This window comes from Staurois parvus, unplaced genomic scaffold (assembly GCF_062004578.1).
Source record: "Staurois parvus isolate SC_StPar_1 unplaced genomic scaffold, SC_StPar_1.0 ptg000177l, whole genome shotgun sequence".
NCBI lineage: Eukaryota > Metazoa > Chordata > Amphibia > Anura > Ranidae > Staurois > Staurois parvus.
In genome coordinates, this window is record NW_028317973.1 from 7,314,654 (window position 1) to 7,331,433 (window position 16,780).

The window sequence follows — 16,780 nt, forward strand, 5'->3', positions numbered from 1 at the left end:
TTCCTCTACTCTTCTCCCACTCAGGAGCTTGAATACATGTGCAAAAAAGCTTGTAAAAAAAAAAAAATGCACAAAAAAAAAACCTCTGTAAAAGCACTTTCATAAGCACTTACTGGGTGTGAATGAATGCACAAAAATCACAACAAGGCATTAGGGTGCATGTTTGGCGGGTCAGCAGGTATTGTTCTGTACTTTCAGGGTCTTGAAAGGGATAACACATGAAATATGCATGTATATGTATTATCTATCTATTTTGCGCAGGTTTTTTTTCTTCATGAAAACAAACTATTTTCATGTGTTTTACAATTGTGCTGAATTTTGTGTTGATGAATTGTAGGTGAAGTTGAGAATATGAGTCGTTTTGATAGATCTGAGCGAAGTTTGAGGCAACAAAAACTGTTTTGGAAGAGGAATCCTCCCCGACTTAATGGACAAGAGCAATACCACCTAAGCAATCCTGAACACTACCACAATGGCAGGTATGAACAGCCATCTACTTCCATACCTAGATTGTAAGCTCGAAAGAGTAGGGCCCTCTAACCCCTCGTGTGCTGTTTGTTGTTGCTGTACTGTTTCATGTATTGTCCCCCCCCCTCTATTGTACAGCGCTGAGCAAACCCTTTGGCGCTATATAAACTCGATGTAATAATAATAATAATACCAGAGAGGGAATGTGCGGCTGATTATAAAACGAAAATGTAAAGGACAGATTTTTTTTTTGTTCTTTTGAAAGAGTAATAACTGCACTTATATTGCAGATCCTTTATTTGAACTGCAATCTCAGTATAAAAAAGCTAATACTGCTTTAGCAACAGCGTCCTCCCAGCTATATTCTGTCTTCCAAGAAGATACTTTTGCCAGCTCTTCGAAGATTGGCTGCTTGTGAACCCAAATGCAGAGCCGCTTACCTGTATCTTAATGTTACAATCCCAGTGATAATCACAAGCAGGCTTTTACATGAGAAAGGAAGATGGAATATAACCCAGAACGTGCAAGCCCCCAATCTCTTAAAAGCACAGAGCCCTGCAGAAAAGGCAATTAATACCGTTTTTTTTTCTTTTTCCAAATCTGCTTCAAAATTTGTTTGGTTTAATTTGTAGTTTAAAGCTGAATTCCAGGAATTCAGCCACTTTGCAAAAAGCTAATGCACACCATGTGCTGAGTCCAGCTAGGTGCATGATATCTCCTGGACTGCTCTCTGTTTACATCTGACAAGTTTATTGCTCTGCCATAGAGACAGTCTGGGATCTGAGAGGAGAGTAGTGTACAGAGCAGCTATACCTGGCTCTCTCCTCTGCTGTCCATTCACAGAAGCCTTTTGTATTGTGTGATAGGGGAGGAGGGGAAGGGTGGTCATAGCAGCTGCAGCAACTCTGCTGTTGAAGATGCCGACCTGAATGATTAGCATTGGGCTCCCAGAAATGGTTATAGCTGTCTTCAGGGAGAACTATAAAAAATTATGAGCTATGAGTAATGGAGATAAGCCCTGAAGATGTTGTGCACCTCCCTAGATTTACCACATAGGTTTCTTCACTTTTACAAAGCAGCTGGGTTCCTGAAATTCACCTTTAAAGTGACACTAAAGTCTTGTTGTTTTTTTGTTTTTTTTCTAACCACTTGCTGTAGCCATGTAGCAAATATACTGCTACAGGGTGGTCATTCTGTGCAAAATTGTGTATATAAATGTGACTTTGCACTTCTGTCATTGGGGGGCCCATGCCTGCTGCCAGAGCGCCATTTATGCTGTGATTAGATACAGCAGAAGCCGATCAACAGGTGCTGACAATTGGATGAGCTCCGGTACTTGTTGATTGCTGTGGAGACTGACATAACACAACTCTGTATGTATTTTTTTTTACCAAATATATGTAACAGAATACATTTTGGCCTAAATTTATGAAGAAATTAGATTTTTTTATTTTTTTTATTGGATATGTTTTATAGCAGAATGTAAAAAATAGTATTTTTTTTTTTATTTTTTACAAATGTTGGTGTTTTTTCATTTATAGCGCAAAAAATACGGATCAAATACCACTAAAAGAAAGCTCTATTTTTGGAGAAAAATGACATAAATTGAATTTATGTACATCGTTGCATGACCGCGCAATTGTCAGTTAAAGTAACGCAGTGCCTTATCACAAAAAATGGCGCTGCATTATGAAGGGGGATAAATCTTCCAGAGGTCAAGTGGTTAAATATTGTCATACATACTTGCTTTGTGCAGTGGTTTTGCACAGCCCAGTACCTCCTCTTCTCAGGTCCTCCACGGAGCTCCTGTTCCTCCCTCCTGTCTGGTGCCCCCATAGCAAAAATCTTGCTATGGGGGCACCAAAGCAGGCACGCTCCTGAGCTGCAGCTCTGCGTGTCTATTCCCACCGCCGTCCCCTCCCTCTCCTCATTTGCTCACTGGCTGTGATTGACAGCAGCAGGAACCAATAGCTTCTGCTGCTACCTCAGCCAGTCAGGAGTGAGAGTCCCCAGAGAACCAAGGCTCTCGTGGACATTGCTGGATCAAGAGGGGGCTCAGGTAAGTGTTGGAGTGGGAGGGTTGGGCTGCTACACACAGAAGGTTTTTTACCTTCATGCATAGAATGCATGAAAGTAAAAACCTTGAGACTGTAGAACCACTTTAAAGTAGAATTCCAGGTTTAACCCTCACTACTCTTAACACTATTCCTATGTAAGAAAGATGTATATACTATTTTCAGCCTGCTGTGGTTTGGTCACGTGATCTGGTACTTGTGTGTCAGCCATCGTTGGTTCAGGGAAGAGGAGGAAGTGTCAACAGCAGATGGGCCATAATAAGCCTATGGGTAACATCACTACTTCAGCCTTTACTAGCTATTGTTGGAACGCTCTGTCCTCTCTGCTGGCAGACACAGGGATGGTCATGTGACCAGACAAGAGTGGGCTAGAAATAGGTAAATATATACAGCTTTCTTACACAGGTTTGTAAGCAAAGGTGTTAGGAGGGGTGAGGAGACAGTTGTAAGTGTAGGTAAGGTTTAACTTTGAATTCCATATTAAAGTCTAGCTCCAGACAATTAAAAAAAACAATAACAATGTCTGGGGACATGGAACTTTAGATTTTGATGACATATTTGTTTTGGTTTTTTTTCCCTGTACTTTGCCCTCTAGTTGACAACTGCTCCCTTTTTCTTGCCCTGGTGATTCAGGACATTAAACAGGGAACATTTTTCCATAGGGTCACAGATAAAAAAAAAAAAAACTGACAGACATTGGCCAAAATCAGCAAGTATAGTGGATACCGGCCAACATTTGGCTCGTGTACAGGTCCTTGTTTGATATCACGACCGGTTTCTGTCAAACGAGCATGCTGGAAAATCAGCAGCCGATTCGCATCCAAGCAGCACTCTCATCCAATGGCTGCAAGCACTGACCGGTGTGTTCTGTTTTATCAGAACAAAATAGCACAGCGGGGAGATCACTGTACAGTTAGTACAGAGACCTCATCACAAACTGCTCAGTTTGTTTTTTTCAGCACAAAACTTACCGTGTGTACCAGGCTTCAGCTCCTCTCCGCTCTTCTGAAAACAGTTGAAAACATTGGCTGCAGTTAGACTCTAAAGATATTATGTCAGTATGCCCAATCATGGCAACATGACAGGTTCTCATAAAAGTTCACCACTCCGTCACTGATACTGTTTCACTTCTCTCCCTCCTGTGATCAGTTCCTCCCTCTGAAATACCTGGTACTTCCAGGTATGAGACAGAATATTACCTGTTTATTTTCCTTTGAGAATCCAGGGTTGAGGGTAAGGCAGTCAGTTGGCAGGCCCAGGCACTGTCACATGAGGGAGGGGAGGTGGTTATTGATGCTCTTATTCTCTGAAATAGGGCAGCTTGGAGCTTACACAGGGTGAGCCATAGCTGTGACAAAGGAGCAGATCAGATTCTCTGGAGATTACAATGGTATATCAATGGGCTGGGCATTCACAAGAACCTGTTACTTTGGTCACGTAAGAATTCTTTGAATTCTTTTACATATACATGGCTGTTGGAATACTAGTGACTGAATTGTACAAAAACATGAACATGTAAGAATTTCTTTTGGTAAAAGGCACTCTTAGCATTATAGCACTGTCCTTTTTACTGTTATATTTTAGACATTTTCCACAAGGGTGTGCGTTTGTGTTAATATATAATCAACAGGTTATTTTATTTTCTCTCTAGAATTATACATAAGTTTTCTTGGCAGAAAGATTTCCCAACTTCGGGAAGTGATGCTGGGTTCTAAATAAAGCATTTCTAATATTACAGCAGCAACATTTCCCTCTACTTCATTTCCATTATTAACATGGGCTTGGCGGTAATTATTCTAATGTATTTGCCATAATTAGTAGTCAGAATTCCATACATATTAACTCCTTCAACAACATATGAAGTATTACCGGTACACTTCCTTGTACTGTGTAATGGTTGACTTACTCCATTTGTATAAAATATGTGTCTGTTTTTTTTTTATATGTTGTGTTGACCTTTTGCAGCTACCTAAGCTGTGTTATTTTTGCTATTGATCTCAGTGTAAAAAATTAACCTGACAGAAGTGATGGAACCTTCTCCAAAGGCTTCTGTGTTTCATGTTGAGAAAATAAAAAACCTTGATGTTATATTGATACAAAGGTTGCTATTGATCAAGCCAGAGATGGCTTTTAAATAATCATTATACTACTCTTGATAAGTGCTCTATTCCTATTATGTTGTGACTTTTTATTTATCCTTGTCCTCCTCTGTGGAACACCCTTGCATCATTCTCATTGTGTCATCTCTTCCGCTTTATCTCTCTGCCTACAAAATATGTTCTGTATTCTTTCCCCATAGAAAATTATTCAAAGCATTTTAAATGTAACATGCATGATTTAGAGCCAACAATATCACATTCAGGAGTTCAACATAATAGGTATATATAATTTTTGCTATAATAATGATCTGCTTTTTAAAAGTACAGTAGATTCCCAGCCAAATCTTTTTGTTCTAGTTTTAGACAGAGTGGGAAAGGGTGAGTATCTCTGTCAGGCTTTTATTACTGTCTGTGCTTCCATTAAAAAGACCCATTGTGGCTATTGTCAGAAAGTGAAAATGGGGGGAAAATGTATAATGTTGATGTTGTCAGACTGTATGTCTTCCAATGTGAACACCTGATCTGAGAAGTGAAATTTCCCTCTCATTTTGGGTGATTTTTAAAACGCATCATTTTACTGCTCAGATAGTGCTGAGTTGCAGTGTGTAGAAATGCAAATGCCAACAGAGTTGTGGGTAAGCTGTGGTGGGGGATGGAAAAAAGCTGAAAGATTTCTATACTACATCACAGCTTACCGGAAGGTTGCTTTTTAAAGTGTTACTAAACCCAGAACCCTGCATTCACTATATCTGGTCTCCCATAGTACACAGAACATGGACATGCTATTATTTTAGTAAATAAACTAAAAGTACCTTTTCTCATCAACAGTTAGAGCAGTCTTGTGACCTCTATCAGTGTCCAGCAGAGCACTGGTTAAGACTTGTAGAAGGAGTTTTCTTTCTGCTCTAGGTAGGATGCAGAACTCCTGACCTCTGTCTGGACAGTGTTGGTTGGCCCTGTGCTGATCACATGCACTCTCACAAGAAAAAAAAAAACACTATAGCAATACACACCAAACTGAGCATGTGCAGAGTAACTCCAAACCTCTGTTCTATCAGGAGATATTTAGGGGGCCAATGGAAGAAGGGCAGGATCAGAGAAGAGAGGATCAAACCTCTTTTTTACACAATGTGGAGAATTCACTCCTTAGGTTCCACAGTGAGTATAACAAGCATGCTTTACTGCATATGTAGAATGATTTTACTGGTGTGGGTTTAGTAACACTTTAGGTGTGAGCAGGGCACGCGGAAAACAATTATTTTCCGTGTGCCTTAGTAAAGATCAGTGCTTTTCTAGCGCAGAAAAACACGTATCTCCGCAGAAGTGTGAACACGTTTGTTGAGGTGCTTTTTTTCTACACACCACCACACTTTTGATATGCACAAGCCTCGTTTTCAGCGAGCCCTGTTCACAACAAACGTGCAGTGGTGTGCAAAATAAAACAAGCAGTTCAACAGGCACGGTGTGAATAAGTCTTAAAGTGGCTTAGGTGTATAAATGAAATAAAATCTATATTTCTGTATTACAGGGGATCTTCTTGCCTGGAGTCTCCATCTGATCAAAAAGATAGCTATGGAAGTCCCTATTGTAGCCCGCTGTCACCAAGGTCTCCTCAGACAATTGGCTTACAAGAAAACACTGTCATGCTGGATGAAATGACTCTGCGACACATGGTCCAAGACTGCACCACTGTAAAGACGCAGCTTTTAAAGCTGAAGCGGTTACTGCAACAAGTAGGTTGTTCATTCAGCACTGTACGAGATGTTATTAAAAACTTCTAAGGGCCTATGTCTTGCTAGAGATCCTATCACTGGTGACACTCGCCAGCAACAAGATTGCTATGCAGGCCAAGGTAAATACTCACCTTGTTCCACGCACTGCTTACTCACATGCTTCATGAGTAACAGATATACTTCAGAATGTCACCCACAAGTGACGTCACGCACATCCATACAGCGGGGAAGCATCACATGGAACAGGTTGAGTATTTGTTCTACACAATGCTCCTGATGAAGATAAGTTGTCAGCAAAAGGATTGCTAGTGCAAAATGTCCCCATGTAAAGGAAATATTGTAGATGTATCTTAACCCCTTGTTGTTGCACCAGATCTAAATGAAGATCTTTCTAAAGGCAGACACCTCTCTCACTGAGAACAATGTATGATAGGATATGTGCCTACACCAGCTTGAACTGAATGCTATTTAGAACCAGTAGGATATTTTCCCCGAAATGTGAAAGTGCCTTCGCCTCCCTCCTTTTCTCCTATTAAAGAAATAAAAAGGAAATGACTAGAACTTGGATGCCCAAAGATTTTTCATCATGCCAGAAATTATCTGGACAATAATCCATGTTTATGATGTTTGTTCGGCCACCCTAAGCTTAGGTTTTTCAGTTACATCAAAACTGACCTACAGGAAACTTCCCATTTTTGACCCTGAGGCTCTGTTCACACCACATGTGGTGTGACTGCATTGGGCAGCTATTCCAGCACAGTCCCGCTGCATAGACAAGGCAAAATGCCTTGTCATCTGTGTGTCTGATTCGTACCACTGCGTTGTGGTGGTGTGTGGGACAGTGCAGTGTGAGACAATCCACTGCCTCGCACTGCACCCCCAGCAATTGAACTTTGAGATGTTTGTGTGACATTTCAATAGAGTTTGTTGAAAAAAAAATATATATATATACAGTTGTGTTCAAAATAATAGCATTCAGACATCACTAACCTGATCAATCACTGTTTTTGGTAGAAATGATATTTCTACACGGCAAATAATTTACTAGCAGGTGTAGTAGAGTAATAGAAATTCAACAGACCCAACAGTCATGACATGCATGCTGCTGATTCTGTGTAATTGAATCACTAATTGAAAGGGGCATGTTCAAAATAATAGCAGTGTAGAGTTATTAGTGAGGTCATTCATTCTTTGAAAAACTGGTGGCAATTATTGCCCTTATTTAAGGAAGGAAGGCAGCAAATGTTGTACATGCTGATTACAGTGCATTTCTCTCTGAAATTCTGAGGAAAATGGGTTGTTCCAGACATTGTTCAGAAGAACAGCGTACCTTGATTAAAAAGTTGATTGGAGAGGGGAAAACATATAAAGAAGTGCAGAAGATGATAGGCTGCTCAGCTAAAATGCTTTAAAATGGCAACCAAAACCTGAAAGATGTGGAAGAAAGCGAAAAACTACCATTCGAATGGATAGAATAACCAAAATGGCAAGGACTAAGCCAACAATCAGCTCCAGGAAGATCAAAGAAGGTCTAAAGTTACCTGTGAGTACTGTTACAATAAGAAGACACCTATGTGAAGCTAAGCTATCTGCAAGAAGTCCCCGCAAAGTCCCACTGTTGAAAAAAAGACGTGCTGAAGAGGTTACAATTTGCCAAAGAGCACATTGACTGGCCTAAAGAGAAATGGCACAACATTTTCTGGACTGATGAAAGTAAGATTGTTCTTTTTGGGTCTAGTGGCCGGAGACAGTGTGTCAGACGACCCCCAAACACTGAATTCAAGCCACAGTACACTGTGAAGACAGTGAAGCATGGTTGCGCAAGCATCATGATATTGGGATGTTTCTCATACTACGGTGTTGGGCCTATTTATCGCATACCAGGGATCATGGATCAGTTTGAATGCATCAGAATACTTGAAGAGGTCATGCTGCCTTATACTGAAGAGGAAATGCCCTTGAAATGGGTGTTCCAACAAGACAACGACCCCAAACACACCAGTAAACGTGCAACATCTTGGTTCCAGACCAACAAGATTGACGTTATGGAGTGGCCAGCCCAATCCTCGGTTCTTAATCCAATAGAAACTTGTGGGGTGATATCAAAAATGCAGTTTCTGAGGCAAAACCATGAAATGGAGAAGAACTGTGGAATGTAGTCCAATCATCCTGGGCTGAATACCTGTTCACAGGTGCCAGAAGTTGGTTGACTCCATGCAACACAGATGTACAGCAGTTCTCAGAAACAGTGCTTATACAACTAAATATTAATTAAGTGATTCAAAGGAAAGCAAAATCGTCAAACATTTTTCAGTTTATATAGTGAATGTTTGAGTTTGTAAAGAAGAATACAAACACTGCTATTTTTTTTGAACAGTCTAATATTCACTTTTCTTCACTTTTTTTAGAGGAACAACACAAATTTGATATATTTTTCTTCATGTTTTGATTTGGAATAGAATGTGTAGTGTTCCCAATGCATTTGTGTGTATGGAAATAAAAGCTATTAGAAGGATTTTGAGCTTTATTCACTTTTTTTCAACACACTGCTATTATTTTGAACACAACTGTATATAAAAAAAAGGAAGCGGTGATCTCAGCCCCACTGTACCACACACCAGCCACTGCATTGCAACTCCCATTGCACTAGTTTCACATGCACAATAAAAATACTTCTAAACAAAAACCCTGTTTGATTAATTGCTTCATATTTATAGTTTACTGCAACCGGACAATCTAATTAGGTGGTGCTTGTTTCCGAGGGGGAAATAACACTTACAATCCCTTGATTCCATGGAACACAGCTTGGTACTGCGTGGTACTTTTTTTTTCCAGTTTGCATAAACAGTTACATTTTGATTACAAGCTACCCCTTTTTCTAAGATCCAAGCAGTACTGCTATAGTACAGCTACAGTCACCTTAACTATTATTCCATGGGAAAGTGTTGACATGCTGTGTTATGGAGCTATTCGCATATCTTTTAAAAACTACATAGAGAAGAAAACATGACCAGGAGACATTATTACCCTGCAGTGTATAGGGCTTATCCATATCCTCCCTATACTCTCTATTGGCCAGTAAAGTTGCCATCATATCAGTGGATAAATTGCTGTATTCATCTGAGAACATTTTGATAAGTGACAGGTATGATTTAACTGGTGGATAACTTTGAGTTCATTGTCTTGGATATATTCTCTGGCTGATACATTTACATGTCTTTTGCAAGGTGAAGCTGTGTATGTATATGTTTGCCTGGAAGTTGGCTTTAAACGCTGTGCTAACAACCTTAGTTCTGACATGTGATGTCTATTCTGTGTCATATAATCAAACTTTAATATGTAGAATGTTCAGTTTTATGTGCTATTTAGCCATTAAACAAAGGATAATTAGTTTTTTGTTTTTCTTTAATAGGAGGATGACCCAGAGTCACCAGTGCAAGACTTACAGCTATGCATCCCAACTATGACTGAGCAAAAGGAGGTAGAGACACATTTAAAGGTAGATTGTTACAATTATGATTATAATTTCCAGTGAATACTTGCTTCCCATGTATTGTAGATAATAGCAGACTGTTTATAGAACCTGATCTGATTTTTATTTAGTACAAATGAAGGTACATTAAATGATTTTATAGGGATATTGTATTAAAGGGATGTTGACCTTTTGTAATATGTTAGAGGTTACACCCATATTCAGGGTGTAACATGTGACATGTTACAGATACACCAGCCTCCGCACCCCAACACCCTTCCTTCCCCCCTGATCCTCTGTTCGCTAAAAAAAAATGCGACTGTGCGGGGCTCTGCCCACTCTTTCGTGTCATTCATTCACATTGTTCCATGATTGTGAAAACTACAAGTACCAATAGCCTTTTTTGACTTTGTAGTTTTCAATAAACTATTAGGGCGTCGCACTCTAGGTAGTTCATTGAGCTTCTTGTCAGAGTGTAACTGACTGTCCACATTGGAGGTACGGCAGACAGCGACACAGTCAGTCTGCAGTACCGTGGCAGACCGAGCAGTACCGTGGCAAAAAAAAAGCATATTTTTTTTACCTGCAAAAAAACTAACATTATTTATTTGTGAAGGTGAACTTATCTTTTAAAGTTGAATTCCTGCCTAACCATAACTATTTTTGAAAATGTTCCCTCCCACCTCCTGCTTCCTATCCTGCCTACCCTATGTAAAAAAAAAAGGTCTGGAGGATTTTTTTTTTTCTGTTATGAAAAGTTTTATTACTCAGTGCAACTTGCTCCCAGAACATAAAGGTGTAGAACACTCACTGCCATAGTCTACTGTGGATTCTGAAGCAACGGTTAAAAAAAAAAAAAAAGATATTGGGAAGGAGGCTGCCGAAGCAGACTCTGTCTGTATGGTTTTACTGGTACCACATCTTTTAAAGCCACAAATGCTGTGTTTTAGCACCAAGTCATGAATTTAAAGCCAGTTCAACCATACTGTGCTTACTGGCTGTTCTAGCAAAATGGTGGAGATGGGCTAACAACAACTATGCCCTGCAGAGGAAAACCACACAGAGAGACCACCTGTTTATGCCTTTTGGGATCCATGACCTCTTTTCTTTTAAAGGTACAGTGAAGGAAATAAGTATTTGATCTCCTGCTGATTTTGAATGTTTGCCCACTCAGAAAGAAATGATCAGTCTAAAAATTGAATGGTAGGTGTATTGTAACACTGAGAGACAGAATAGCAACAATAAATTCAAAAGAAATGCATGTCTAACAAATTATGCACTAATTTGCATGTTCATGAGGGAAATAAGTATTTGTTCCCCATGAGTTGATGACAACGAGCTTGATTTTGGTCTCATCTGACCACAACACTTTCAACCAGTCCTCCTCCACATCATTCACATGTTCAGTGGCAAACTTCAGACGGCCTGGACATGTACTTTCTTGAGCAGAGGGACCTTGCGGGCACTGCAGGATTTCAATCTTTGTCGGCGTAGTGTTACCAATTTTTTTCTTGGTGACTGTGGTCCCAGCTGCCTGGAGAACATTGGCAAGATCCTCACGTGTAGTTCTGGGATGATTCCTCACTGTTCTCATGAACATTGACACTCCACGAGGTGAGATCTTGCATGGTGCACTAGACCTAGGGAGACTGACATTTGTTTTGTGTTTCTTCCATTTGCGAATGATTGCACCAACTGTTGTCACCTTCTCACCAAGCTGCTTGGCGATAGTTTTGTAGCCCAGTCCAGCCTTGTGTAGGTCTACAATCTTGTCCCTGACATCCTTGGATAGCTCTTTGGTCTTTGCAATGGTGAAGAGTTTGGAATCTGATTGTTTGATTGCTCCTGTGGACAGGTGTCTTTTATACAGGTAACAAAATGAGATTAGCAGCACTTCCTTTAAGAGACTGCTTCTAATCTCAGCTTGTTACCTGTATGAAAGACACCTGGTAGCCAGAAATCCTGCTGAATGATAGGGGATCAAATACTTATTTCCCTCATGAACATGCAAATCAGTGTATAATTTGTTAGACATGGATTTCTTTTGAATTTTTTGTTGCTATTCTGTCTCTGTGTTACAATATACCTTACTTATTTCCTTCACTGTATATATAAATTATAGGTATATTATTTATACATGTCTATTCTCATATGCTGTTTAACAGGTACATAATTGTATATATACCCCTGCATAAATATCAAAAGCGTATTGCCTCCCAAGATATGGATTAACCATGAGTGGGGGATATTTGATGAAAGCAAGTTTGGGGAGGAGGGGTGTAGCTTGTAAACATTTTACCCCGCCAAATAATATAAGCTTGATTTTCTATGGGATGGGCCATTGCAAACTAATTTATTTTTTATATGCATGATGTACACTGGTCCAAAAAATTAAAGGAATACTTTTTAATCAGAGTATAGCTTCAAATCAGTTAAACGCATAGGATATTTATCTGTTCAGTTAAGTAGCAGAGGGGGTTATTTAATCAGTTTCAGCTGCTTTGGTGTTAATGAAATTAACAGGTGCACTATATGTGCAACAATGAGACGACCCCCAAAACAGGAACTGTTTTACAGGTGGAGGACACTGACAATTTTTTCCCTACTCCTCTTTTCTGACTGTTTTACACTAGTTTTTGCATTTGGCTAGGGTTAGTGTCACTACTGGTAACATGAGGCAATACCTGGACCCTACAGAGGTTGCACAGGCAGTCCAACTCCTCCATGATGGCACATCAATACGTCCCATTGCCAGAACGTTTGCTATGTCTCCCAGCACAGTCTCAAGAGCATGGACGAGATTCCAGGAGACAGGCAGTTACTCCAAGAGAGCTGGGCAGGGCCATAGAAGGTCATTACCCCATCAGCAGGAGCTTTATCTGCTCCTCTATGCAAGGAGGAACCAGATGAGCACTGCCAGAGCCCTACAAAATGACCTGGTGTGAATGTCTCTGACCAAACAATCATGAACAGACTTCATGAGGGTGGCCTGAGGGCCTGACATCCTCTAGTGAGCCCTGTGCTTCCCGACACCATAGATCTCGATTGGCATTTGCCATTGAACACTAGAATTGGCAGGTCCTCCACGGGCGCCCTGTGCTTTTCACAGATGAGAGCAGGTTCACCCTGAGCACATGTGACAGATGTGAAAGAGTCTGGAGAAGCTGTGGAGAACATTATGCTGCCTGTAACATCGTTCAGCATGACCGTTTTGATTATGCATCAGTGATGGTCTGGGGAGGCATAGCCATGAAGTGACGCATAGACCCCTACAGGCTAGACAATGGCACGCTGACTGCCATGAGGTATTGGGATGAAATCCTTGGACCCATTGTCAGACCCTACGCTGGTGCAGTGGGTTCTGGGTTCCTCCTGGTGCACAACCATGCCCAGACTCGTGGCGAGAGTATGCACGCAGTTCCTGGAGGTTGAAGGAATTGATACCATTGAATGGCCCCCACGCTCGCCTGGCCTAGATCCAATAGAACACCTCTGGGATATCATGTTTCGGTCCATCTGACGCCACCAGGTTGCACATCAGACTGTCCAGGAGCTCAGTGATGCCCTGATCCAGATTTGTGCAGAAATATCCCATGACACTATCTGTCGTCGCATCAGGAGCATGCCCCGACGTTGTCAGGCATTCATACAAGTATGTGAGGGCCTTACCAGCTACTAAGTACCATTTTGAATTGCTGAAATGAAATTTCAGCAAAATGGACTAGCCTGCTGCATCATTTTTTCACTTTGATTTTCAGGGTGTCTTTGAATTGAGTCCTCTAGGCTGATAATTTTCTTTTCCATGAAACAATGGGGCATCCTTACTTTCCTAAGACATTACCCAGTCCATATCCGTATAGATATCCAGCATGATATTTTTCCCCATTGAGATCTGATGTGTTTTCAAAGTGTTCCTTTAATTTTTTTGAGCAGTGTATATAAGGGGGGTTAGTCCTCTGCATTGTGTAAAAAGGTGGTTTAATCTTGTCTTCTCTTATCCTCCCCTTTTTTTGCTGTCCCAAATCCATCTGTCATAGTTAGCGCAGCAGTGGCAAGTCTACACATGCTCTCTTTGGTGTGTATTGCTAGAGAGGGTGCATGTCATCAGCACAGGGCCAATTAGCACTGTCCAGACAGAAGGTCCGGTATTAAGCAGCCTCATAGGACAGTCAGAGGAGAATGAAAACTCCTTCTACAAGATTAACCAGTGCTCGGCTGGACACTGATAGAAGCCACAAGACTGCTATATACTGCTGACAAGAAAAGGTATTTAGCAGTTTATATTTACTAAAATAATTGCATTCCCAGTTTCTGTGTACTGTGGAAGACTGGATATCGTGAATGCAAGGTCATGGGTTTAGTAACACTTTAAGTGCTGGTGGATTATTGGTGTAAGAAGGCTTTGTTAAAACTACCCTTCATTACAGACTGCTTTTTTGGAAGTTGCAGGGGCAGTCTGTAATGTGACCCTATAGCACTGGGCTCTCCTTGTGGCGTTATCTAGGCATCTGGTGACCTGTGTTAGCAACAGAGCACTTTACAAGTCCAGGGCTGTGATATACCTACCGGTGAAAGCCTATACCCTGAAGACTTCTTTGAGTATGCTCTCTGGGGGGTGAAGACAATTGCATGGCTTACATTTCTGCCATTCTCATAGCTCCTCATAGTCCCTGAGGTTCTGAGAGGCAGGGGCATTGGGGATTCATTTATTCCGATTCACTAGATTTATCTCAAGTGAAAGACCTCTTTTCACTGATATAAGGCTTTGAGGGTTTCCTCATATACCCTTCTGTTGCCCTGTTCTTTCTTTCCTTCAGTTTGGGGTAGAAAAACATTTCGCCCCTACCACCATTAAGAATCAAGTTTTTGTTCTGTCTATTTTCAAGTGTCCTGTTGCTAATATTTCACTCTTATACCAGGGGTTGCACATGGTACTGACCATGTTTTGCCCCAACCCCATTCCCCAAACAAGAAAATAAATAAGGGGTAAAGAAATGAATGAGGGGTAGGAAGGGAAGGACCTCGGGACGGGACCCTCCCCCTGTATTTTTGGAACAACCAGGAATTAATTCAACTACAGGGAATTAATTCAAGGGCAGTGGCTTGCTGTCAGCTTGCTCTTGGTCATAGGAGAACATTTAATAAATTTACTCCGGTGTGCTAGTAGCGAAGTCTAACTAGAAAAGGTTTGGTGATACTCCTCTTTTAATTATATCATGCTTTAACCTGCAGTTGTTGGTGGCAGTGCCTTTTTAATACTACTCAGGACATGGCATATTAATAACCATACCGAGCATTTCCTTTGTAAAGGATTTTCACTTTTATGTGATCTTTCAAGACGTTTAACTAAAAAAAGCAAGGTTCTCTGTATCCGTGCTAGTTTTATGCAAAATGCAAATGGTACACATATGGCCATGGGAAACAGTATTTCATGAGTCGTGCGTAAAACCATTGCTATTACACAAGCTACCATATATCAGCTAGCATACTTATTATGGTCAACTTTCTTATTTATACAGTTTTGCAAATATGCATAATTTTATAATAAAATATAAGAGTTTGTGTATATGATTGAAGGGAGTGCACATAATCTTACCACCAAGTACAATTTTGTAATGAGATTTTTGTTTATTTTTATTGGACAAGGTTATAATATTTTTTATCATGTTTCATTATATCTAGTTGATGCCACATAAAGCAATCAAATGTGTTTGCGCTAGGAACATGTTCAGTATGTATGTATGTATGGAAAATGTGTATTATTTTAAAGAATCTATTCTTATTGTTTCTTTGTCTGTACAGACTGAAGACCTGCTGACTGAGATCCAGCAACTAAAAGAAGAATCTAGAAAAAAGGATGAGATGATAAAACAATTACAGGAACAACTGGTGAGCAGCCATGTCATGTTTAAGTCATTTATGGTTAAATTGTGTGTTACTCTTATCTTTGCTTTGGTTGCTCCTGCTTAATTGTGTGATCTGTTTCAAGGCTGAACTTCAGGCAGATTGAAAACTAACCAATCCTATAGGTATGTGTCTGTTGAAAATCATTTGTGCTGCAGTGACCAAGTGCTAAAAAGGAACATGTTGATTGCGGAAAATAGAGTGACCATGAAACAAGTTCATTAGTCTGCAGCTTTCCTTTCACTCTCCTGTTACATGATGAGGGCACGATGAAGACCTAGCTGTATCACTTAACTGCAGTAGTGAAGAGTAAAGCTGGCCAATACTGGCAGTAGATAGATGTTTTTGTTTTTTTGTTTTTTGCCAATGGAAAAAAAAAAAAGCAAAAAAAAATAGTTTCTCCCATCCAAACATTTGAGGTGGATAGAGAAATCCTTCCGGCTGTGCTATTATATTCTGACAGTGGGGACTCTTCCACTGTTAGAATACAGTGATATGCACTGCAGCACTGATCGAAGATACATTTTCCAACATGGCTAATAAAGAGAAGCCAATCATTAGATTGATTTTCTCTCAAGCGGGAACAGACATCGATGGATTGAAAATCAGCTGGTCCTTACTGAACCAACCAATTTTCGATCCATCTACAGGACTCCAGTTTGGCTCTGCTGTCTGGGTTGGCTTTATCAGTATCGGGAATGAGCGTACAAAAATACAAATCCTTTGGCAGTATAACAGATCCTATTATGTATTTTTGTGTATTTGTTTGTCATACATTTAGCTTTAATCTCATGCTGCCTGCTATATAAGCTTTTTGACAACAAGTGATTAAATCAGTAATTTGCATACATTTTATTCGGCTCATGTAATTTGCGTAGAGTGGTGATGGGTTGGAACCCCTGTCAGGTTTTTAATCCTGTCTGTGTCCCCTTTAGGAAGATTCACTTTCTCTGATTGTTTTGATCACTAGTGTCATGAAAGTGAGAGTAAATTCAACATTTTGAGTTGCCACCAGAACAGAAAGAGTGG

The 16,780-nt window shown here is 40.3% G+C and overlaps 1 protein-coding gene across 1 annotated transcript in view; it reads left to right on the forward strand.

Moving 5' to 3' along the window:
• CCSER2 (coiled-coil serine rich protein 2) overlaps nucleotides 1–16,780 on the forward strand; it is a 148,182-nt gene that overhangs the window by 102,169 nt on the left and 29,233 nt on the right. The window contains exons 6-9 of the mRNA XM_089677111.1: nucleotides 338–479; nucleotides 6,171–6,375; nucleotides 9,788–9,874; nucleotides 15,650–15,736. Of these exons, the coding sequence (XP_089533237.1) occupies nucleotides 338–479; nucleotides 6,171–6,375; nucleotides 9,788–9,874; nucleotides 15,650–15,736 (521 nt within the window). The remainder of the gene's footprint in view (nucleotides 1–337; nucleotides 480–6,170; nucleotides 6,376–9,787; nucleotides 9,875–15,649; nucleotides 15,737–16,780) is intronic.